We start from the raw sequence: 25,350 nt of genomic DNA, 5'->3' as shown, positions 1-25,350 counted from the left end.
ATCAAATCAAGAAAGGAAATGTTTGCCGAGCTGTAGTGGGAATGAGACACATTGATTAAAGAAATGGTAAGGTGTACCTTAATGAAGTTCTGGGTAAATCATTAAGAGACGTCAACAGTCCAGGAATACATGATAAAAAGACGGGTAGAGATGGGAAGAGAGGAGAACACAAAAGAAAGAAAAAGGAGACACTAGAGGCAAGCTCCTTGTTCAGATCAACTTTAAGGACTAAGATTCCTGCCCTGTATTTGAACCTTGTTAAGAGAACTTGCCATTAGCTTGAATGGCTACTGCCTGCAACCTGAGAACTAATCTTTGACGAGGAACATGATCAACAGCCTCAAGAGTTTTCTTTTGTGAACATCTCATTTCTTGAAGTGCAGTGGGTAGAAGACAACAGGACCCTGGAGAGGTGTTCATTGTAAGATCTTCTACACACTACTATCAAGCACAACACTCAGCCTGTGCAGGCACGGTCTGCCAAATCAGCAAATCTGCCTTGTCCCTGATCAAGCATCCAAATTAAGACACTGGGCAAAATAACAGGTGGGATCACGAGACACAAAAGAAGATAAATGGATTATAAAAGACATTTCTGCTACATCATAGAGGGTAAAACCATCAAACTAATTAAGTACTAAGGCCCAACAGTGTAGATTAATACTATAAAGAGACCTGGAGAGAATAACTCCCTACAATAAGAGTGAAATCTTATTGGACAGCTCCCTCTGGTGGCTGTTCCAAGATCCACATGTGATGGACCTGGGAACTTTATGCTGTATTTAAACAGTATATACACAACATGAAAATCCTCAATAAAAACCTTTTAATATTGGAGCTGGCACAGACACAACAGAGCAACAGCTGGAATGTCTTTAAAATGTTTTTGGTGTACCGTATTTTTCAACAACTTTGTTCCAAGACACTGTCCTTGACAACTGCAGATCCTTTTTTTAATTTATAAAGCAGGAACCGGTGTTTGGGTGTGTACACGTAACAAAGGTTCACTGATCTGTCCATCATCCCAAAACAGCTTTAGAGAAACGTGAACTGAACTTCTTAGGGAAAACAAAACCATACTCACCGTGAGGTTGCAAGGCGGTTTGCAAAAGGTGATGATTTTAACCTAATGAGATCTGCCTCACACACACACTACTCTGCAAAACTAGCAATGAGGAGCTGGGAAAGAGTGCTATTGTGTAAAAACCTGGGGATCAAGAATGCGTCAGACTTTTCTTTTTTATTTTTTGGCTCTGTTTGAAGCCATAAGTCTGAGCTTTCCAGTCAATCGCAGGGACACTCCCCTCTTTAGACCATAAGGATCTGCACCTGTGGCTGGAAGGTTGCCGGGTCGTATCCCATCCTACTCCGTTGGGCCCCTGAGCAAGGCCCTTAACCCCAACTGCTCCAGGGGCGCCGTATAAATGGCTGACCCTGCCCTCCGACCCCAAGTTTCTCTCTCCCCGTCTGTGTCACATAGAGAGTAAGTTGGGGTATGCGAAAAGACAAATTCCTAAAACAAGAAATTGTATATGGCCAATAAAGTGAATTTATCTTAACAATGACCTCTTTTGAAAAGTAAACCAAACAAAAACGTAACTGTAAAACACAAAGAATATAAAATAAAAAGCCGATCACTGCTTTGACAGCAGATTCTCTATGTGCAAAACCAGATCTCCGGCTGAAATGTCCAGGGATTTCTGAGGTTCATGTGCTTTTGCTCTTCAACAGAACAGGCATAGCAACGCCGCCAATAAGAAAGCACAGATAACAGTTGCTTAATAAATAACAGCGAGACACAGCACACCTTCTTCATTTCCAGGCTAACCTACTCTTTATTTAATGCAAATTACAGTACCAGTTAACTATTTTGAACCAAGTCACACTGAAGAACAAAACGGACTTATTTACAGGAAGGGAGAGGGTGGGGGGAACATTTAGCATACTTTCACAGGAAAAAAAGTTTATATTTAAAATGAAATAAAAATGTTCAGTCACAAACAGAGGCATTCAAGTAGTAATAATGTTATACAGGTTGTTTTTTTTTCATTTTCTTTTTAAATCAAGACAGCTTTTTTTTCCACAAGTGTATGCGATATTCTGTATATAACCCACAGTCCTTTTTATTTAATTTTACTTTAGACACAAGAAGTGGTCACACTTGTTTTACAGGCCAGGTGATCCAATAGCAACACATCTATGAATGCAAATATTACAAGCAAGCATTGTATATATATATAGACATATATGCATAAATACACACATATATGTATATATAAAACCACAAGAGGGGAGCTACATGGTAATTAACCCATTGAGTGCTGCTGACTGCCAATCAAAGAAGGTTTCATGGAGAGATCAAAACTGATCATTATTGCCTCCCTCTGTTACAGTGACATTATCAATTCATTTTGGTAGTGTGACAAGGAAAAGGTCTGAGAGCCAACAGCCAACCTTTGAACAACTAGAAACCTAAGTTAACACTGTACACAGACCTGCCTTGACCCACCTGCTGAAAGATCAATATTGTTTCTTTTCTTTGTCCTTTACAGACAATGCAAGGGCTGTACGTAAAGAGTGTACACTGTACACTCTGACACCACTCCTCAGGGTAAACCAATTAAGGACACGTCTAAAATTGCTTATTAAAAGTACAGCAAATCTGCAACAGGATTTTAAAACATCACACACTTAAAATAGACATAAAAACACTGAAGCCTAAACTTCAATGTGAAAACAAATTCTATGCGCCAAGGATCACTGGTATATGGAGAACGGAAAACAATACCGCGCCAAAAACACTAGATGCTCCGACTTCAAACGGGGAAAAATGAACTTTGGTGAAGAGCTGTACCAAGCAGAGAAACCGCACCACGGAACTGGCCGTATCGGACGTCAGAAGGTCAGGATAGGATTCAGCAGCACTCAGCAGGGAGGAGGGAGAAAGAAAATCTCAAAAGAATGGAAGCAAAGGCACTCCAAACTATAGATACACTATACATTACTAGTTATTGTTACAATAATATAGCTGGCACCTACTGTACAGTAAGATTGAACTATATGGCTTGAAAAAGCTCATCTACATTTTGAATAAACAGAATTATTTGCCCTGAATTTTTTTTTCTTCTTCTTCTTCTTCTTGTTTGTTTTTGCTCATAACAGTTCTTGGGTCCACATATTTACATACCATACACACAACAACAACAAAAACAAAAATAAGTACAAGCCAGAATTTGGTGAGGAGCAACGATATATACATAAAATGGTTTTCTTTCTAACTGGGTGAAATAAGACGTATTCCAGCGCGGTGCAGAAGGGTCGTGGCACAGAAAGTGGAAGGGCGAAGGTAATAACAGTAAAAATCAGAACAATTTAAAAAAAAATACACGAAGCACAAAATCCTTCAGTAGTGGTCAAATGAAACCGAAGCCTACAGATTGACAGCATCTTCTTCATGACACGTTTCCTGCAGGTTTGTGTTGTCCTTTCACCCTCTTTCAAACACTAGAGTCACCTGTCCCTCAGTTGGTGCCTTTGACTGCTCGGAAGAATGCTTAATGACCTCGAATCATCACTCTTACATGGGCAAAGAAGATACACGGGCTACCAGCTCCTTCCCATCAGCCCGAGAGGAGGGACATCCCGTTTGGAGCTTCTCACACCGGAGTTATAAGTCAGCACTCTTTTCACAGCATGATCAAAGACAAGGTATATTTCGCCCGGTCACCTGTGCTTATTGGCGCGCCACTGGGCTCGCATAGATACAAGAAAGAGAGAGATCCTCTACTCTACAGGAGGAAGCACATTCACAGACTGCAAAATGGTCAGTTTCACATTTTTGCTACAGCTTGGACTGGTTCTGAGCCAGCCTCAAACTTTTGACACCTTTACCACGTGGAAAAGCTCTTACAGTTGCCGGGACCTCCTTTTCTGGAGAAAGCAGTCTGTGCAAAACAGGTCTTTTTGCCTTCTGTTTAAACCCGGGACATGTCAGTACTGTACAGAAATGCTCCTGACGAGGTCTCCTCCATTTCAGATTATGATTTTTTCCTGTACTTTTAAACACTACTGAAACTAAACCCTAACAAAACTCTTACACGCCGATATTGATGAAAGCATATTTCAATGTTTAATGATCAGATTTAATCACACTAAATCAGCTCGTGAAATCTTAAAATTAAAGCATCCATCCTTATTACACTCAACGTTCACTGTAAAAAATTCAAGTGTCATTAAATAAAACTGGACCGCCTATTCCTAGGAGAATTAGGCTGTATGGTTAGAGTGGTGTTGTCCACATACTTGTCTTTACGTTTGCCATTCATGATAGACACGTGCAAGTTTAACACATGCAGCAATAAATAAGGAGAGATGCAACGAGGGCTGAAACAAAAGGTTTATACAATTATATGAAGTCAAAAATGTCAATAACAAAAATAAAACCGTGCTGGAAACCTGGCTTTCACATTTAAACTCCAGGTGTCCAGCTGAACAGTTTCCAACAGCAGCAAATATTGCTGCCGCACACTTAACATCTGACCTTCTGTGTTTTCTGAACGGTTTAATTCAAGGGCTGTGGCAGCCCCTCCGATATATATTTATATATGTATTTTACATAATGTAAAGTATATATAAACTGTGTATGTATATATAATACAAGCACACAGATGCACAAAGAGACGGGAGTCATTTTTAGACTCACCAGAAAGCCCCCTGCCCCACCCTCCCACCCCCCACCTTAACAAAAACATCTGCTCGCTAACCATAAAAACACTTCCGAGAAACAAGGACTGCAATGCTTGCTATCCTGGGTCTGGATAAGCTTTTAAGAAAAAAAGTAGATATCTATACATATGTATAAAATAAGGGCGTTTCTTTTTTGTGTGCCAAAGGAAAAGCAGACGAGATACTTTCTAATGTAACACTGTGACTCATTCTGTGCTCCCAACCAAATTCAAGCCATGCACTAAGTCAGATCCCGGACACAAGCAGGGGGACAGGTCCCAGGACGCAGGCTTCTGCCAGGCTCCAAACCTCAGGGGCGCGAGAGGAGGAAAACGAGCGTGGGCGTGGGACAGGTGGGGGCCAGGGGCGCTGGGACTTGTTTGAAGGGTGTGCTGGGTGGTTAGCTACAACAGACCTCGATAAGATTGTCAAGGGAATAACGACGTGGATATCTATATTGCTCGGTGTTATCTGGAACATCCCCTCGGTGAGCACGAAACCCAAAACAAAAAAACAAAAACGGACGTATTTATACGCTATTTTACAAACTGAGAAATAAACGCTAACGATCGGGGATTCTCTCCGGCTGATTTTTTGTGTTTCCTCCAATTGAACTCGATTTCAGAGCGGCGCGGCTGAGGGCCTTCCAAGTGTGACGCGAGGGCACTGTCCTGGGACCCGTCCTCTCAGGTGGAATTGGACGCAGAGGCGGAGGCTGCGTTGGGGGTCTGGACACGGTCTCCAGTGTTGGCGTCTGGAGAACAAAGAGGGGGAGAAAAACACAAGATTTAATATTTAAGAACACAAACAAAGTTGGCTGTTGCATGGGGCCAACCGTTCGACAACATGGCTGGTAGACTGCAGTTACATCTGCTTCAACAGGATTGAAAAATCCCAAGAAACCTTTACCCGGATAAATCAGTCGAGAATGAAAACTCATTTATGTTGAGCCAGCTGAGTGGAGCAGTTTGTTCAAGAGTACAACTGTTCAACAGCAGCCTCCTGCCTGAGATTTCAACCCACAATATTCCAGCTCCAGTTCTAGAGCTGACACCTCTGTTAGTAATAGTTACAGTCACCCTAATTCAGTGGTGAACAACTCCAGTCCTGGAGGGCAGCTGTGTCTGTAGGTGTCTTCTCCAGCTCAGCTCTTAATGACCTATTGAGCTCATCATTATCTTAGGTGGACCAGTTTTACCGTTTACAAAGCTCTTCAGCTGTAAATGATTCAAAAATATCTATTTTCTTGTGAAACTATGCCCTAGTAACAGAAAAAACAAATTCAAATGGTCAAGAAGCAACTTCATAAACGCTGCATGGATTTCATGCAATTTGTTTCCCCTGATAGATTGATCCCAGTGCAACTTTACCTATAGTGAATAACCTTTGAAAGCTTAGGCAAAAGCTTATAAGGATTTAATTTAAATTCCACGTAAAACAAGTGTACCGGAAAATGCACTGAACTCTGATGGGTCCTAAATCTTAAGAATTTAGTGTACCATAGGGATGATGCGTTCAGGCATAATGACCGTATACTCCAGAGAAATCAACGCCATCAAATTTGTAATGCTAGGTTACACCTTGTGCCCCCTGGTGGGACAGTGATAGTGCCTCTCTGTGGTGTGGACTATCCGTTTATGGGGATTTTTTGAATTTCATTGCAGTTTACAGCAGTTCTCATGACACAGCTGTTTCAGCAGGCCAAATCACATTACAGGCATCCTGAATTTAATCCGCTAAAGAAGGTACTGAATTTAGAAAAGCTACAGACAAGCACGTATAACTTTCCTGGTGTGCTTTCTCCCATGCTAGGCAATAAAAGTGAAGTGAATCACTGATGCCAGCAGGGAAGGGCCCGGGTGGGCCTGGGTCAGCTGGTGAGAGCCACTCACCTGAGGCTGCAGAGGCGTTTGTGGGAGTGGAGGCTCCAGCCTGGTTCCGGGCATGGGCTGGGATCAGGATTGAAGCTAGCGAGGGATTACTGGACAGCTCTGAAAGACAGGGGTATCAAACACTCATTTACACACTACAAACAAACTTTCACAATAATACCACTTCTGCTGGTCCACCGCTTGGCAAGCAGCCAAAACTAGTCCCGAGTGGAGACGGTCTTGTGTGTGTCTGGCTGTTCACTCATGTAGCTGGAACCAAACTTCGTTACAGGGCAAAACTGATGAGCTGTAAGGAAACAGCGCTGGTTTGCAAAGGCTATCTCTGTCCTGTCATTTCTTGAAATCCATCCATTTTGCTTGGTGACAATGAGCAAGCCACCTGAATTCTAGTTTTGTGAAATTTTACAACCCAAACATCTGACTCCTTTAAATCTGTAGCTTCTAGCTCCAGTTCTCCAGAGAACATCCCAGAAACACTGCCACCTCTGGTGCTTCCACAGGGACAATGAAATCTGTCTTCATGGACTCTTGAAAGATGACTTGAATAACATCTTGATCATTTGTTTTACAAAATACATGTGTTCATTGTTTATTTAATTATATTTTTGTGTGTTCAATTTTTGTTTTGATTTGCTTTGAGAGACACAGGATAACAAACCTGCACAAACGACTCGGTTAAGTGTATTTAACTGTACTTGAATCTGAGTTTCTTTACCTTTTTTTACTTGGAGCTAGTGACCGTAGTGACTACACACAGCAGTACTTACAAGATGTAAGAAAGACTGCTGATGAGTGGAGGACATTCAGCTCATGAAACCTGTATGGTTGGATAGTTCCTACACCCTCATCCCTTTGTGTAAGGAAGTGCCTCCTCTCTTCAGTTTCACATTCCCCTTAGTTTCCATTTGTGTCCTCTGGTTCATACCTGCCTGTTCATTCAGTAGACACCCACTGGGTGAATACTGGTATAAGGTCCCATTGTTTAAGACAAAAAAAGGTTCTTTCAACATATCAGTGTAGGATATCCCCTCAAATCCCAGAATGTATTCACTTGCTCTTCACTGGAAGAGCAACAAGATATTGTAATTATCATTAAGGACTCAGAATAATTGTAATCCGTCCTCTCTTAGTATTCTCTATTCAATGTGTAATTTGTATGTGAGTAACAGGCCCATTTTATCACTCTTCACTTTCATAATGTTCATCATCTTGTTCCATCTAAGAGACATTCCCCCTTCCACTGAAGGACAACCAATTTGGCTTGCTATGGTTCATCCTGAGGTTGACTTGACCTGCACTTAAAATAAAGAACATACCAATTTCTGAACTCCAAATAAATGTACAAGATGTATCCGTACATCAAGTGGTTTTGGATCTGTACATCAAGTGGAACACCTGGAATGGCATTTACAAAAGCCAATACTTTTATACTGCAGTATACATTAAAGCACTGTAATGAACAGGAAAGTGTGTGTATGTTGGGGTCATCTCAGGAAAGCCAGAAGCTAAAGTGAGGTTAGCATCAAACATTAGAAATGCAACAGAACCACGTCCTCGAATTAGAAAACTAATTTGGTCAGTACATTTGGTGCTGAAGATGTGTACGTACAAACTTGATGTGTGCACTGTGACCCCTAATCCCAAATGGTATGAATTGTGTAGTAATAAGATTGGCCTCCCAAGCAGCTCAGCCTGAGTTCTACCATCATGGCTTGAATCATGCCATTTGTTGAACGTGACCATAATTCCCTAATCCAATGTCTGAGCACTGTGGAGATTATGGTGGGATTAGAGTTGGGCTGGGCTCTCTCTGTTCTCAGCAACACAGTGATCCCTGGTGGCCTCCAGGGTGCAATCATGCATGTTGTGCTGTCTATGAGCCTGTCCATTCCTCCAATCAGCACTTAATTGCTGCTATGGAGTGGGGCTGCCTGTGAGGTGTAAAAAAGATGACTGGCTCAAAGGTGAGCATGGGGAGGAGTCTGCCTACACCTCACAGCCCATGTTGTTTGGATTTATGGGAAATGTCGGCCTTTTTGTTTTGAAATGGGAAAATTGCTGCCGTTCTGTGTAGAACTGCAGCCACTAATGACAGCTACATGAGTACTGGATTCTTTGAAGTCTCTAAGCAGTATTCATGTAAAAGAAAAACATTAGGTTTTGCACAGAGGCTGAACGCCATCCTTTGAAGACAGCTAGCAAGTCTTGAATGTTGTTTACAACCACACAGCACATTGTTATTCTTTTGAACTTTTCCTCACAAATTGGACTTTTTAATATGGGGTTACACAGCTCAATGTATTCAATGTAAAAGTTTACAAGGCAAAACCAGCTGACCTAGAGACAAAACACGAAGACTAAGGCAGGCTGTACATTACTCCTGAGGGTCCACCCTCCCAGTTTCCTTTCCCAAATGAAAGCGGGGCAGATACCGAGGGGCGGGCGGCCTGTACCTTGAGTGGTGAAGTTGAAGAGAGAGGGCTTCTCTCGCCCGTTGGGCAGCTTGATGTTGGGGTCCCGTAGCTCGTCGAAGAAGGAGTGCGCGCAGGCCTCGAGCGGCGTGAGGCGGGCGGTGGGCGTGTACTCCAGCAGCCGGCTGCACAGAGCGATGGCCTCCGGGGGGGTGCGGGGCCGGAAGACCTGCAATCGAGCCGCAGAAAGCTGACATTGGTCATTGATAGGTTATGTAGACCACCGGCTAGAAAGGACAGTCATATGGAAAGACAAGGAATGACCAACATGGAGAACAGACATGAATTCACTACAATCGGGCAGCACACACTGCAAAATCAGAAATGCCACATCTGCCATGCAATTTTCATGCCCTTCCTGTGATATACAGTATGATCATGACTGCAGGGTGCTCAAAAGCTACCAGTCCATGTGATACTTCTCACCTACTTCTGAAGTCTAACACACAGAAGAAACTACTTAAAAATACCCCACAGGGCCTAACTTGTGAAGCTGATCAGTGAACCTAGAGCCCTTTAATAAACTGGCACTTCACTCCCTGCAGGTTACTGATATACACGTGTATGGCTGACTTCCCCGTCGTCAAGCGAGTATGACAGCTATTCTTTACAACCTAACATGGACGTGATGTGTCCGGTGTACAATTTCACAGCTCTGAAAATTTACAGAATTATGGTTGATGGTAAAAAAAAATCCCGTCCTTTGGAAGGAATGAATGTGTTTTGCTTTACTGGCAAAAACGCAAAGAATTTTAACTGCATTTTAAAAAGCGTGTCGCTTTAAAATCACAACAAACATGCAGAAAGCTCTGTTCACTTTGGGCTGCAGGCCACTGAAAACACTTGGGTCTCATGTGAAACAGCCTGTTTCCGCCAGTCTGATGTTAAGTAATATCAAATAAACAGAGAAAAAAAAGTCTCTGACAGTATTACAAGATGTAATAATCAGTCTGGATATAGAAGCTGTGCCTGTAGAAGCTCTGAAACGAACGCACAAATTCAGACCTGTGATGGGATGACTACACACCCCTCGTTGCTTATTTGTGAACAAGTATTATCGTAATGCATCTTCACCCTCTCCAAACAGAAAGCCTGTTCTGGGGAACTGCTGTTTTCTACGGATTTTGCTACGATCCAGGAGATTCAGGTGCACAATAAGCACCGTCCTTTCCAACACTAGACTCCTGTATCTTTCACTGCCTGGTCTTAGTGTAAAGAAGACTGCCTGCTTGTGGCTGGTAATGGAGGTCCCTTCGCAAATTAAACCCACCCTCATAGTATAAGCCAGCCAAATATGTTCTCTGACTGAAGACGCATCTATAGCCTGAGCAACTTTCTACTCCTCCCTTGTCCCGTTCATAGACTTTGAGAAAACGCCACATGCAATTTATTCCAGGAAACAAGTAGTCATGTAACCTCAGTGTTTCCACCAGTAAATATTAAAAGGGCTGACAACGCAATCTATTTATAAAAATGCACATTACAGAATATTTATAGCGACTGCATGCTTGTTCTGTATAACCCATTCCTCTCACTTCTGCAGCACTTGAAGGATAAACATGTCATTAACTAGAAAAGGACGGAAGGTAGTATTGCCAAGCTAGTTGAAAGGAAGTGGATATAAACACGTACATTTGCTATGGTCACAGCAGCAAACTAAAAGCAATTTAAGTTGGCGCACTCAGGAAGGTGCTCTCATACAGATTTAGCGCACAAAACCTGAAATTCCGGTGTAAAGATTCCAAACAGGGCATTGGGCCAACACAAGTACTCAGTACGGCCTGTATGAGCTCTGGTACAGAGTCTACCAGAATGTGGAATAACACCAGGTTAATGGAGGTAGAAAATGCAGTCTTGGGCACTGTTTGCAGAATATCCCATTAGTGCTCTATTCGGTCCAAATCAGGTTAATGAGAAAGTCACCAGTTTCGTGTTAATCTGGCCACTAGGTGATCACAAGTGTTCTGTGGACGTGATGAGGTATTGTCATCCTCCTGACAAGAAAGAATTGCTGCAAAACAGGGTGAAGATTATCACTCTATACTAATAGGTAGCCATTAGTTGTGGCCTTGCCTTCCAAAGGGATTAACTATACACAGACCATGTATGGAAAATACACTGTCCAGTACATCATTACAAAGGCACAAGAACCCTGTTGGAATCAAGCACTGAGGGCTGTAGAGGCCTTTTGGTAGGTGCCGCACATTAACTCATCTATTAGGAAAGAACATGGTGAAGGGTGATTCATCTGACCGTGTTACACGTCTTCACTGCTCGGTTCACTGCCGTGCTCTTTGCACCACTGGACTCACAGATGTGCACTGCCAGGTGTGATGAGCAGTTTGTTCCCAGCAATCTGACTATGGTATCGTGCTGTGTGAAGTTGGTGGTACATGTCTGACGAAACTGGCTGCTCTGGCTGTATTTAACTTTCAATGCTCAGATATCACCATCCAGGAGGAAGCGCTTCTTTGCACTGTTGGGTTTTGCTGATGATGTCTTTCGATCACAGTTCCCTGTTGACATCAGCTCAGACACCAGTGCTCATGACACACTGGCAAGTTAAGCTCTGTCGGTCACTGCAGCCCCAGCCAAAAATGTATTTAAAAAAGTTACCGAAAACCAAACCTGTTAAGTATTTTTCTATATGACCTTAAGCATGCTGGCAGGTTTGCTTAATGAAATGGGCACACCTGTGTGGAAGCCTTTGCTTTGTATATACTGGGTGTTTCTCCTTTACCGAGTTGTTTCCATTTTCTTGGTCCACTACCTGTATATGGTGGTGAGGAACAGGACACGTTCCCTGAATTACACAAGTAAGTTACAGATGAATTCAAGAGTTGCACATCTTTAACGGTGCAAGGAAACATATTCGCGATGCAAACAAAAAACGTACACGCCATGCTTCAGCCTGAAGAAGAAACAAAAAATGAAAACTTTTAGCACAATTCACAAACTATTACACAAAAATGTGTAAACTCCTGTACAAATAAAAAAGGAAACCCCATCAATGTATTTTACTTATATTTCCGACTTATTTCCCTTTACTTTTACTTTACTATATTACTGGGTTCTTCGTCTTGAATATTTGACAATTTAATGCTTACGTACCAAACTTACAGATGATACTTAAAGCGGAACTGTAGTCCCAATCTCTCATACCGGTTATTGAGATATTAATTGATGGCACATTTCCGAGGACATAATCGTGAACTTTGTGAAAGTACTGTATGTTTGCCATGTTGTCGTAAGCCGTTGATCTTGCGACGAGCAAGAGTGAGAGTTTGTAATGACTAACGTAATGCGATGTATGAGTGAATATGTGCAGGTTGTACAAGAAGACATTTCACTGTAAAAATGTTCCGAAGTAATTTGCATGTAGCTTTAACAAGTAGAATTTATCGGCAAAACCGTCTCGGAGTTGAGAACAATATTTGTACTGCATTAAGAGATGTATTCACAAGCCTGCTTGTTTACAATGTAATAGGGTTGCTACACCTCACAAGCTCATGAGCTTTGTTGCCTCCCGAATCCCAGTATATGGTGCTGAACATACCTGGAAATCCCATCTAGTCAGTGACGTAAATTAGGTTTTACATGTTACCGTGTACATTTTGGTTTCACTGTGAAATGCAATTATAAATACCGATTCTTTCTAACCCTGAAATATAAAAATAGCGCTGCAGTTCCCCTTTAAAGACTATAACTGTCAACTTCACTGGAGTACTCCAATTCAAACACAAGAGGGCATCTGAACCTACCTTTATTGGACAACATTCTGCAGTACTATGCATGAATGAGCCAGAAACCAGTGCTACCCAGCCCTTTTAGCCTAAGGAACACTTGCTATTATGAAAGTGGTGTTTGACACACGAAGCCCCCACCCCCTCCATACACACCAAGAACTACAACTATTTAACAGAGGTATGTGCATACCTATGATTGTATCTCTACTGTTTAAATCAAAACTTAAATCTGTTGTGAACTCTAGGTATGTAAATTAAGAAGACCAAAAGGCGATTCTTACAACTTAATGTAATGACAAATTAATGTAAATATGTACAAATTAATTTAAGAATAAAATGAAAACAAAAACCGTTTTTTATCAATTAAACACAACCAAAAACCTGACAAAACAACTTCCTTGGCTCCAGCATATATCTTGGCTCTTGTTTGTTGCCAGGATCAGATTTTTCTTTCATTTCAAGCAAAACTCCAGATGAATTTACACAATGATCGACTGTGAAAAAAATCTCCAAGCCTCAAAAATTACAGGAACACTTTCAAAAAATAAAAAGCACACAGTCTCTAAAAAGTTTGGAGCCTGACTGCAGCGCATTCAGATGTTTATATAATATGGGCAACAATGAACTAATCAAGTATGAATTATGAGACTCGGAGACCGCTTCAGAAAACACGTCAGGGTTGTGAAGATTAAAGATCTCTCCAAGCCCATTGTTTCTCATTTCACCTCTGACGGCCACGACCACTCTAATCTCTCCGTCTGTGTTCTCAAAGAAGGTTTTCCGAACTCATATATCAGAAAGACTACTGAAACCAAAATTATTCTGCAGCTAGGATCACACATTCTCCCTTCTCTTAACGACAGACTACTGTTCTTAAATTTTCTGCATTCATTGGAAGTTTCATTTCACACCTCTCTGCACCCATTCTGACTTCACACCTCTTGACTGGCCTCTCTTTCTGTCCCCTGCTCCCGCCTCTCACTCCTCCTCCCTCCCAGCCTTTGTTCTCCCACTACTTTACCTTTGCCTACTGCCCTGTCTCTCTCACACCTGAAGAAGGCTCCACGCCTGAAACGTTGTGTTCTTTCTTCTTTTTTTCAGCATGGAATAAACCTATTACTTGTTCCTTTGCAGCCTACGCATGCGGACGCAGCTAACCACCTGAATTATGAATAAGTCTGAATTCAAGTTATTTATCTGAGTTAGCCTTTTAAAAATCAGTGCACAACCTAGGTCTTTTGAATGTTGATCTGTTAGGGAACAAGATGTCAACTTTCCAGGTGTGAAAGAGTTATCACTTAATTTTATCAAACCAAATATCAGTTCTGGAAAACAGAGTATGTGTCGGGGTTTGTAAACTGGACTGGCACGTTTAATTCAGAATCACCTCCGAAGCCGCTAAAGGCTGAGCCCTCTGGCATTCTGTTGCTTAGCAACGCACAAGGCCTGTCACTGCCAGTGACCACTTGGTCAAAAACATAAATGATTACGCATGATTTCTGGTGGTGAGAGGATTAGGCAGGTGTGTAGGACTTGGGACTTTTTATTAAAAAAACTATGTGGGTCACTGTATCAGTCATACCAACTTTGTCTTTCTTATTTAATAATAATAATAATAATAATAATTAATAATTGCTTACACTTATATAGCGCTTTTTCTGGACACTCCACTCAAAGCGCTTTACAGGTAATGGGGACTCCCCTCCGCCACCACCAATGTGCAGCATCCACCTGGATGATGCGACGGCAGCCATAGTGCGCCAGAACGCTCACCACACATCAGCTATCAGTGGGGAGGAGAGCAGAGTAATGAAGCCAATTCACAGAGGGGGATTGTTAAGAGGCCATGATTGATAACAGCCGATGGGGAAATTTGGCCAGGATGCCGGGGTTACACCCCTACTCTTTTCGAGAAACACCCTGGGATTTTTAATGAGCACAGAGAGTCAGGACCTCGGTTTTACGTCTCATCCGAAGGACGGCGCCTGTTTACAGTATAGTGTCCCCGTCACTACACTGGGGCATTAGGACCCACATGAGCCGCAGGGTGAGCGCCCCCTGCTGGCCCCCCTAACACCTCTTCCAGCAGCAACCTTAGTTTTTCCCAGGAGGTCTCCCATCCAGGTACTGACCAGGCTCACACCTGGGTTGCCAATTGTGAGTTGCAGGGTGATATGGCTGCCGGCCGTGACTATTTCTTTGGCTGTGACTTTCCAGACAGCTATTCAAGCCTGATGGCACACCAGTTGGAAACCTCTGGAATAGTACATACTCCATAATTCTGCTAATGATTAGTAATTCCTTACATCTGTACAGCACTTGTCATCCCAAAGCACTTTACACTTAGATGGGGACCCATTTCTTCCTCCACTGAGGTGCAGATCCCACCTGGGTGATGCTCAAAAATCATTCTGCACTAGCAGCCTTACTAAAGAGCAGATCAGACTGAAATTTATCCAGGACGTCAAGGTTTACAATTCTATTCTTACAGTGCTTTCAGATCTTTAATAGCCAAGCAGTAGGGGCTTCAGTTTAAAGTCTCATCCGCTGGATTGCAGCACAGTGTCCCTGGTCAGCACAATGGAGAGTTAGTTTGAACACTCTGGTCCAGAGGACACAGTGCCACTTGATGGTCCACAGACACCTCTTACGGCAGCACCCTGGTTGTCCTTTCAGAACCTTACTGACTAGGACAGGCCATGAGGTAATGCTGCTGGTGTATGTTTTGGTAGCACAACAGTTTTTCTTTTCAAATAAGGCAGATCTGCTCCACTAGCCCAGAATATTTTGTCTGCACATCGAACGTGCTCCTACAAAAGTAAAAGACTTAAAAGAAGACCAGCGGTTTTTGAAAAATGTACACCCATTCAGACCCCAAGCCTACTCCCGTACATATAAAGATTGATAATGATGATAAGTGACAAAAACTAGCATGTGTGTAATGGAATACAGACACTAGCTTCTGACAAGCTTTGTTTAATGGGCACTTCAATGGTCACAACGTTTCTATCACAGAATACAAAAATGTACAAAACACAAAAGACAAGCAGCTAGTGCAAAGCCAAGCAGATTACGTTAAGGCACAAAGTGAAAAAACAGCTTGCTAAAAGTAGAAAATTTGTGATCCAGTACCTGTTGACTCACCTTAGTCCAGGGGTGCGCCTTAATCTGGGGGAATTTGAACTCGGTGTAATTGGGATTCATCTCTCGAATCTGCTCCCTTGTTGGTGTCCCTAGAACCTGCACAGCACACAAACAGAGGCCCTGTCAGCAGTCAGCAATGGCACATGACATCACATCTTGCAGTTCTCTCACTTAACAGTAGTTAATGCTTATGTGAAAAAAAAACCATAAAAGAAGGGTCTGCACGGACAATTCCACTGAAATGGATTTCTCCTGGGCTGAGCTGCAGAACTCCAGCAGAGAGATTAAAAGTTCCTGCTTCAGACACAGAGGCTGCCAGCCTAGATCAGTCGAAAGGGCCCTAAGATTTTAGTTTGCCGTCTCCTGTGATGGCAGCCTGAAAGAAGAAAAGCTTAACCTAATGGTTTTAATGGACCACTGTACCCTTGGCATGCATCATATGCTTATTTGTAGATGAATTAGAAGAACCAGTATCTAATCTGGTTGAAAAGATGGGAGAAAATATCCGAAAATATTCAGTGCATGTAAACTGGTGCATCATTCTGGCACTGCAGGAGTGCTGCAGACATATTCCCAATTCACAGCTGTTTGCTCACTGCTCAATCACAGCAAAGGCAAGGACATTTCAGAAACAGCCCATCCCCATTTAGAAACCCTTTCACATATAAGGCCTGAGATATTGCACTCAGGAACTAGTCACCACCAGTGTACCACCAACTGAGCACATCTCCTGTCAAGCTATATAATAACAGTTGTTTCTTTTGGCAGATGAAATTCAATCCTGAGCCACCAAATACAGAATTAGAAAAGGAATTGTACTTATCGTCTTAAAATTCACCTTTGACCTCATAATCCTGAAACTTATGACTCAGTAAGGTGTCACAGAGTTGTCCAAGTACTGAATATAAGTCAAGCAAAAAAAATTACACTTGATGCAATTTGTGTTTTCCTACAGGCATTAGCAGTCCCCAAAAATGCCTGCAAGTTTTAAATGCCACGTTTCCAAGCCCTTCCTGCCTACAGTATGTCCATAATTACAGGGTAGCATTTCCCTGCTTATCAAGATAATAATTTACTGAAAAAGAAGATGCTTGTCCAAGATAGCTAGGCTTATCTCCACGGACAGGGTGGGGAGTAGGGATTTGTCCACTGATTAAATCATCGCGTCCTTTCAGGCTTTTGCAGTGCAGCAGTAAATGTTATAACTCTTCAGACAGACCTGGAGAGTTCACACAGATTGAGGTGAGCCAGAATCAGGCCGTGGTGTGTTTGTTTGAGCTTTAGGACATAAACTGCTGTTAACTGCTGTAAAGTGCATGGCATTTAATTTCAACCAGCTTGTTTAATTAACATCTAAATGTAAAGACAATATTGGGGAAAAAATCCAGGAACAGAGGAGAAAGCAGATATATAATGACAGAAAAATCTTACATAAAAAATGATGTCCCTACGAGTGTAAGCAACGGTACGTATGATTTTATAATTCTAGAGAATGAAATGGTTCCCTGGGAAAGAAATGATACCTGACATTAAGCAAATAAAAATTCTACTTCTACAGACAGGTCATATTTCTTCCAGGGCCACCATGAAAAGAGCTCCACAAACTGCTACTGCTAAGAAAAACTATCCCAATGTGTCAAGCTCCTCACTTATCAGGTGAATCTTATGAATCTCCCACCAGCAAAAACTGGTGTTAATGCTTCTGTGAGACCTGTAACACACAATGGTCTCAATGTGCACACAGGTGCTCACTCTGATCCACCATGCTACTCCCTCATGAGAGCATCTGACTGGACAGGGATTCATCTACCAGCATGACAACGGCCCCAAGTACACAACCAGTAGAGACAGAAGCAGCCCGGGACAGGAAGAGGCTGATGGGACAACCGCACACGCCACGGCCTTCACAAACTCTCTCTAACAACATCCACAAGGCTTTACGGGCAAGACCCCAGGGGCACAGAAGAGAAAGAGCAACCGGACAGCATGAATGAGCTGTGCTATAAGATACTTGTAACAACATTTTAGTTTTCCAATGATAATTTTCATGGAGGCATGAAAATGAGATGGGTAGCTGCGTCAGCATGCGTAGGCTGCAAAGGAACAAGTAATAGGTTTATTCCATGCTGAAAAAAAGAAGAAAGAGAACACAACGTTTCGGCCGTGGAGCCTTCTTCAGGTCACACCTGAAGAAGGCTCCACGGCCGAAACGTTGTGTTCTCTTTCTTCTTTTTTTCAGCATGGAATAAACCTATTACTTGTTCCTATGAAAATGAGATGTCAATCTCTGAGTAAAGCAAAAGAGCTCACATATCAAATCCTAGGGTTTGTTCTTTCAGGCACAAAACACTATCATATGAGAAAAAAAAATCATGCAGTATATACACTATACACAATATTTATTTCAAGTGTTGTAAATATAGTGTATAAGATTTGCTAAAGCATACGAGACACAAGCAGAGTTACTTCCACAATAGGGACCATCTCACTTTGTGAGTTAACTTTCCCTACCTGAACTGTGGTACAAACAACAGACAATAGGTGGAACTCTGACAAACATTCTCACAAAATATTATTCCCTTTCCACTGTAATACGTAATATCGTTACATCCTATAACAATTACTTGTATGCTGTACAAAGGTGCCATTTATCGTTTTAATACTGGAGCATTTTATTGTATCTGTTATTGCGGGGAAAGCCCGGTATTTCTAATTTTGACAAACAAAATTCCTCTTTTGCAGATTCTATGTTCAAGCTTGTTAAACCAAGTGTTTAGTGTATGAGCTGTGCTCACTTTTCTGTCTATAATTACAATATAATTTCATTATACAGCCACTTTATCTGAAGGTTACAATTATTTCCAATTCTATAAGCATGTATCTACACACAGATTAGTTTCTTTTGTTTGCAAATGCTTTAGTACAGTATCATACCTTTGTTGTACACTTCAAGTCTTTGTAGTGCACCTTTATTTCCATATTGATGGAAAAAAGTAACTCAAAAGAAAATAAAACTGGAAAGACAATTTTGTTGACTTGGTCTGAATAATCATAGCACATTAACTCTAACTGTGCCAGAGCACTCATCTCACCCTTCAGCCCATGCCTTACAAAGTGCTCCTCTCTCCTGCTTTAGGTAGCTCTCTGGCATATCCCTTAAAAAGTCCTGTCTCTTTAAATTGCAGGCTTGTCACTTCTTTCAAAAAAAGCCTCCAGCCCATTCTGCTTCTGTGAGTAAAATAACTAAATACAAGTATCAATGAAGTTACTTGCAGGATTGAAATAACTCTTTTACAGCTAGATGACTGTAAAAAGCCGTTTCCAGACAAGAGCCTTTCCAGAAGCACCGAAGAGGCGGCAAATTATTTTACTCACGACCACTTCTTGCGGCTTAAGGCTAAAAGAGTTCTCTTTTTATGACGATCCGTAAGTTCGGGGCAGGTCTTCAGTGAGGCAACACCAACCTTGATGATCTCCACCAGCTGATCCACTCCACTGTCGCCAGGGAAGATGGGCTGTCCTAGCAACAGCTCAGCCAGCACACACCCAGCGGACCACACGTCTGTGTTGGAAAAACATACCCTGGGGTTAGTACTGCAGAACACGTCTTCCAGTCTAAGAAGCAATGAAAGACAACTGGAATTTTAAAAGCAAGGCTTGGCAATTAGTGCACTACATGGTTTTAAAGGGGAAAATACAAATAATCAGAAATATTCCATGACCGATGTATGACCGAGCAAACTGGAAGAAATATTTGGCTTTGGTCCAGAGAAAGAGCAACCAGCTACATTTCAGGGGCTCGAGGGAAACGTCCCGCACTGAGAGGGTGAAGGAGCCGAACCATTTTAATCTTGAACAGAGCGGACTGAGGGGACCCGACACAAAAATTCAAAATCCTCACGGGCATTGATAAAATCAACCCAGCTCATTTCTCCAGAACGAACAGTGAAACATGAACCGGAGGACAGAAGCGGAAACTACATGGAATTCCATTTCAAAAAGAGCAGGAAGCACATCTTTACACAAAAGGTTGTGCGAGTCTGGAACACGCCACTCAGCCATGTTGTTGAAAACCGTATCCTGGTTTCTTTCAAACCAGGGCTAGATACATTCGATGTAATTCCAGCTCATACATTGATTTCTTTAATCAAATATACGGGACCCATGCATTGGATTTCTAACACTCAATGAACTGGTGTATGCCACGGTTTCTCAACATTTATGACCTAAACCATAATGAAAAAGAGCAATGGATGCAGTCACACATATATAAAAAATGACACGTCTCAGTGTTAACTTCTATTCATACTCCGTTAATGTGTTAAAATTCATTATGTTAATTTAATCCTCTAATGTTATTTTAGTCATCTGGTAGTTCCACAAAGACTTAGTTTGGAGGTCCTTGTATAAGTCACTATGACTACCACTGAGCACCATTTCATCATGCAGAAAGTCACAGAAATGTCTGAAGAGCCAAGGTAAGATATTATATAACCACAAAACCTCTAGTGGCAGCTATAAAATATCCATAAAACAGCCCAGTGTGACTGTGATGCTCACCATAAAGAAGTAAAAGGCTATCGGTTTGCTTCCACATTCAGACAAGGCTTAAGAACCTTTTATCGAAACATGCGTGTAGTCAGAAAAGAACATATTTGATATATTAAAACCTATGTGATATGAACTAAAACCACACTAGAAGGTTATCATGTTATTTGAATTTTTATTTTTTACCACGTTATGCAAACTCCACAAAAGACATCCCCCAAAACGCAAAACAAAATTAACAAGATAATAAAAACTGAAAAAAAAAGAAATCTTCATGCCGAAGGAGAAGCCTCCATGTCCATTCTGTACTGCATGCCACAAATCGATTTGTTTCAATGAGACAAGGGGGGATTTCCAAAGACCATACGATGAAATTAACCACAAGAAACTCCTGTTAATTTAGTATCAATTTGGAATTTCCCATGGGTCCTTAAGCATCTAAGTTTTAAATATGAAAACATGCTTATCTGATTTACATATCTGTAGACTGATTTTTAAAAAATTCCTCATTTACTAGGAAGAAAACCCACAAACTAAAAAAAGCCCAACTAGCTCATTTGCTTTTCAGTGGCTAATTGGAGCTAATCTGAGCCTGGAAAAGGGTGGTTGTAATTAAGGAGCCAGTACGATAACCCTGTTCAGTGATTTAAAAGAAAAAGAAAAATAACAGTGCTGCTTAGAAACACAACTGCAGCTGGAAACACAAATACTGAGTTTGAAGATCCCAAGCAAACATTCTGACAATGCCGAGAGAGCACAGACAGGACTGGGTATATATTTGTACAATTAATTATGATGATACAATTACAAGTACGCATTAATATAGATTCTGGAAGCCAATTTGACATCTCAATTATGTCTAGAGTAGCTCTGAAGGAAGTTCCTGAATGCCTTAAAAAAAGGAGTCATAGTGTGCTCTCCATGAAGGTCTGGCTGCACATGTATTTTTGGGAAATTTCAGAGTCAGTAGGTGACCTGATTGAACTCAGTTAATCTACTGTCTCTGTTATTATCAATCAGGCTATTATTGCACTGATCAGGATTAGAAAGAGCACGTCAGAAGCAAGTCTTATGGACTGGAAGGTCTGACTGTACACGATGCACTCAGGAAATCTCAAGACTGAAAATACTGTATATGTTTATATTTTCTGAATTCTAAAATACCGTTAGGTTTCCTTTGCTGCTTCTACAGTGTTTGCTAATCCTATCTTGGTATCACCTGCAGTCTTGACTTGTTTACCAGCTGTATCACTGATCTACAGTATGTTAGTATGAACAGTGGTCTGAGAACAGATTCCTTGGTCCTTAATTATGTCATCCCAATCAATGCATTCACTCCTTATCTGTACTTTCTGCATTAACCAGTTCTCAATCCCATCACATCCCATTTGACAATTAATCTTTAATGAAGACCTTTATGAAAAGCCTCCTTAAAATCTAAATACACTACACTGTATGCTGTTTGTACACATTACTGTTGTTACTTGTTCAAAGACTGTAAGTTTTCTATAACCATGCTGGTTTTTCTTTATCATCTTATCATCCTACAGATGATCCCCTATTTTACCTATGCAAACCTATATACATATTTTCTATAATATATAAAACCTGGAAATAATATAATGCATATTTCTTGCAGTGCAGCAGGAAGTGCAGATCCATCACTGCTTCTTCCTGCTCATAATGGGAGCACAGTCTGTCCTCTCTGGACACCCAAGTCTCCCTGTATCCAATTTCTACGTCCAGGTTGTGGACACTTCACCCATCCTCTCTGGGAAGCCATCTGGGAAGGTCACTGGGCCTGTACTCCATTAGTATCCATCTTACCCTTGTCGGATACCAGGCACCAGTGTCCTTACACTCATTGTCTGGTGTTTTTCTTTGCGCATGGAGAATGCTGTGACAGAACTCAGTGTGCAGGGCATCGATGGGATAGTTGTCTCTTTTAGTGTGATCCTGGCTATTTTACATCAGTCATTTCCCTTCTGACATCTAGAACGTCCCCATTACTAATCCCAATACATTTTCTTCTTTACAGTTCCCTTATGATTTCAATACTCAAAATGAACTGTATTTAAGCACTTAAAATTCTTTTATCACTAGGCTTCCCTGACATTCATTTTACTTGTGCTTGCAATTCATTATACTCTATTTAACTGGAGCTTGTTCGTTTGTTTCATTTTAGAAAGTGCTTTCTGTCTCTTAATATTTTTAGTACTTAATCATTTGGGCCACTGCTATCTAGTCTTTGATTTACTTACTCTTGGGACAAATCTGTTCTGTGCTTCAAGCAGAATAATTTTAAACTGACTACATCCATTCTCCACTGACTCCAAAAAGTCTCCTCTCCAGAAAGTGTAAACCTTTGATCTGGACTTATTAACTCTACAATTTCAAAGCCATACCACATTATGATCACAGTTCCCCTAGCAGTCCCCTCACCTCTTTCTGGATTGTTTGAAAAGACTAGATCAATACAGGAGTTTCATCAAGTGGGAGCTATGACAGTCTGGGCAAGAGAACAGTCATTAACCATGTCTATCATTTCAGTTTCTGCTGCTGACATCCCTAGTTGATTGTCCCAGTTTCTGTGAAGAAGGCTGGAGTGCCCCTTGAATACCATTTCTACCTTTATACATATCTCAATTTCATTTATATTCTGACTGATAAGAATATGGTGGTCAGTAGCAAATTCCGACAATGTGGGTGAGTAGCTTGTTCCAGGCCCCCACCACCCTTTGTGTAAAGAACTGCCTCCTAATAGACGATCACTTGTCATTTTTTTGACGGAAGCCAGGGCATTAGTGTCGACCTCCCATGACCCTGATCTTATAGTATGACGTTCAGCCACTTGCAACAATCCGTATATTATGTCCATAAAATGACTTCTGCAATGACCTCAGTAACATCTTTTAAGCATTACCGACGTGTGTAGATTAGGAAACTGAGCGAAAACCCTTTGTTGCTTTAAGCTATTCCATTAGTTGCCAGCAAATTTACGTGTTCAATACAAGATTGTCTTACTGACTTACAAGGCTCTAAATAAATTGTCTCCATCATATATCTCCGATGTTCTACATGTATGCACTCCTTTCCATAGGCTCTGTTCAGCTGAGGCTGGCCCTTTGCTCACTGTACCTACAACTAAATGCCAGACTGTTAGTGGCTGTGCTTGCTCTGTCACTGCTTCATTTATATTGAATGCCTCTGCTCTGACCCTTTGAGAGGAAGATTATTTGACTATTTTTAAATCTAAACTCAAAAACTCACCATTTTACTAAGACCTGTGCTTGAGAGTCTTAGTTTGTCTTGTATGTTTTTATTATTCTGGACTGCATCTAAGAACTTGGAAAAGTGCTACATATTATTGTTGTTGTATTGTGTTACAATAATGTTTCTTCTTGAAAATCCCCCTCTGATACAAAAGCACAAGAGGAAGAAGTAAATCTAAATTGAACCGATCATCACCTAAAATGCTAGAGATAGTTAATCTCCCATGTTTCCCATGCAGGGGAATAAGCATAATATGATTTTGTCTGCAAGTAGTCAAATAAAATGCGAGGACAATCATTATTCAATGGCGGAGATTTCTGGAGGCAGAAATGATGACGATTGTCTAAATCAATCTCTATAAACACAAACCAAGCGTGAAGCCTTTAGCATAAACTAAAACAAGCACTGTCAGTACATAGTGCATGTACATTGTTTAAAATGGATGTTCTAATTGGTCAGTTATTTTGCAGTACTGAAACAAGCCACATAAAGGGGTTACAGTTCTTCTCAAATTTTGGATTGGATGGCATTTGAAGGAATAAATGGCAATTTTTCTGGAGGACAATTAACTTGTTTTCTCTAACAGGTTTATATGTGACTAATTTAATGACCCAGTCATGTATAATAAGTTAATAGTTTGTTTAAAGAGAAAGTTGACAGCTGACAAACATTTTGAACAGAGGTGAGAATGGCCCTGTAGACAGTCCATCACTGAATTTAAAAAAACGTTTCATCATCCTTTCTTGATTAAATGATATTAGCATAACATAACTTTGTTTACCGAAAAAGACTGTTAAAAGACATTAAAAGCATATATGACAAACTAAACGTATTTTGTGCACAACCTCAAAGAACAATTTGTTATTTTCATGGTTTCGGGTCTGCTTTAAATCATATTCTCCTGACCACACTATTTCAAAAATACAGATACCTCAAATCACTAAAACATTGACTAAAAAGTCCACAAGGCATTGCATAATCTTACCTATACTTGAGGTATAATCTGTGGCACCAAAGATCAACTCTGGAGCCCTGTAGTACCGCGAGCAGATGTAGGACACATTAGGTTCTCCTCGGACCAGCTGCTTTGCACTGAAAAATAAGGAGCAATTCCATGAATACTCTGGAATCAATTAAACTGAGGAAGTCTTTCAATGTCTATAAAATGAATGATGTTAAACAATGTTTTCTGGTAAAAAAAACCTAAACAAATAAGCAAAAATTGGAAGGTGCTATATTTCTTTCACAGTTGATTAATGCAGTAATTCAGCATTTATTTATTTCTGTAAATCAGAATCTCCTGTTAAATAAACCGGAAAATGGAACAAAAACAAAACTGGAATAAAGGTCACAGCATTGCACTTTGATTGCATATTTCAAGTTGTGGCTAATTTGTAGGTTTCAAAAAGACCATGTTCTTAAAAATAGGAGACATTCGTTTTATAACGGGATGAAATTCATTTAACGGCCAGCAAAAATAGATCTGTTCTATCTGTTCACTCAGGATATCCTTCGGCTGAGATACAAAATTCTGTACTGATATCACTAAAC

The 25,350-nt window shown here is 41.0% G+C and overlaps 1 protein-coding gene across 4 annotated transcripts in view; it reads right to left on the bottom strand.

Moving 5' to 3' along the window:
* Window positions 1-1,808: 1,808 nt before the first annotated feature.
* The window catches only part of gsk3ba (glycogen synthase kinase 3 beta, genome duplicate a), a 105,028-nt gene continuing 81,486 nt past the window's right edge, over window positions 1,809-25,350 (bottom strand). Inside the window, exons 6-11 of one of the 4 annotated variants that reach the window (XM_015363857.2) lie at window positions 24,785-24,891; window positions 19,443-19,540; window positions 15,967-16,074; window positions 9,071-9,278; window positions 6,618-6,716; window positions 1,809-5,479 (exon numbers count right to left, since the gene is read on the bottom strand). In XM_015363857.2, coding sequence (XP_015219343.1) covers window positions 5,412-5,479; window positions 6,618-6,716; window positions 9,071-9,278; window positions 15,967-16,074; window positions 19,443-19,540; window positions 24,785-24,891 — 688 coding nt within the window. In that variant the 3' untranslated portion in view covers window positions 1,809-5,411. The remainder of the gene's footprint in view (window positions 5,480-6,617; window positions 6,717-9,070; window positions 9,279-15,966; window positions 16,075-19,442; window positions 19,541-24,784; window positions 24,892-25,350) is intronic. The other 3 variants (XM_015363859.2, XM_015363858.2, XM_006639046.3) reach the window with 3 other exon arrangements.

This window comes from Lepisosteus oculatus, chromosome 15 (assembly GCF_040954835.1).
Source record: "Lepisosteus oculatus isolate fLepOcu1 chromosome 15, fLepOcu1.hap2, whole genome shotgun sequence".
NCBI lineage: Eukaryota > Metazoa > Chordata > Actinopteri > Semionotiformes > Lepisosteidae > Lepisosteus > Lepisosteus oculatus.
The sequence above is the reverse complement of the archived record's forward strand: the minus strand, read 5'-3'. Positions and strand labels throughout refer to the sequence as shown.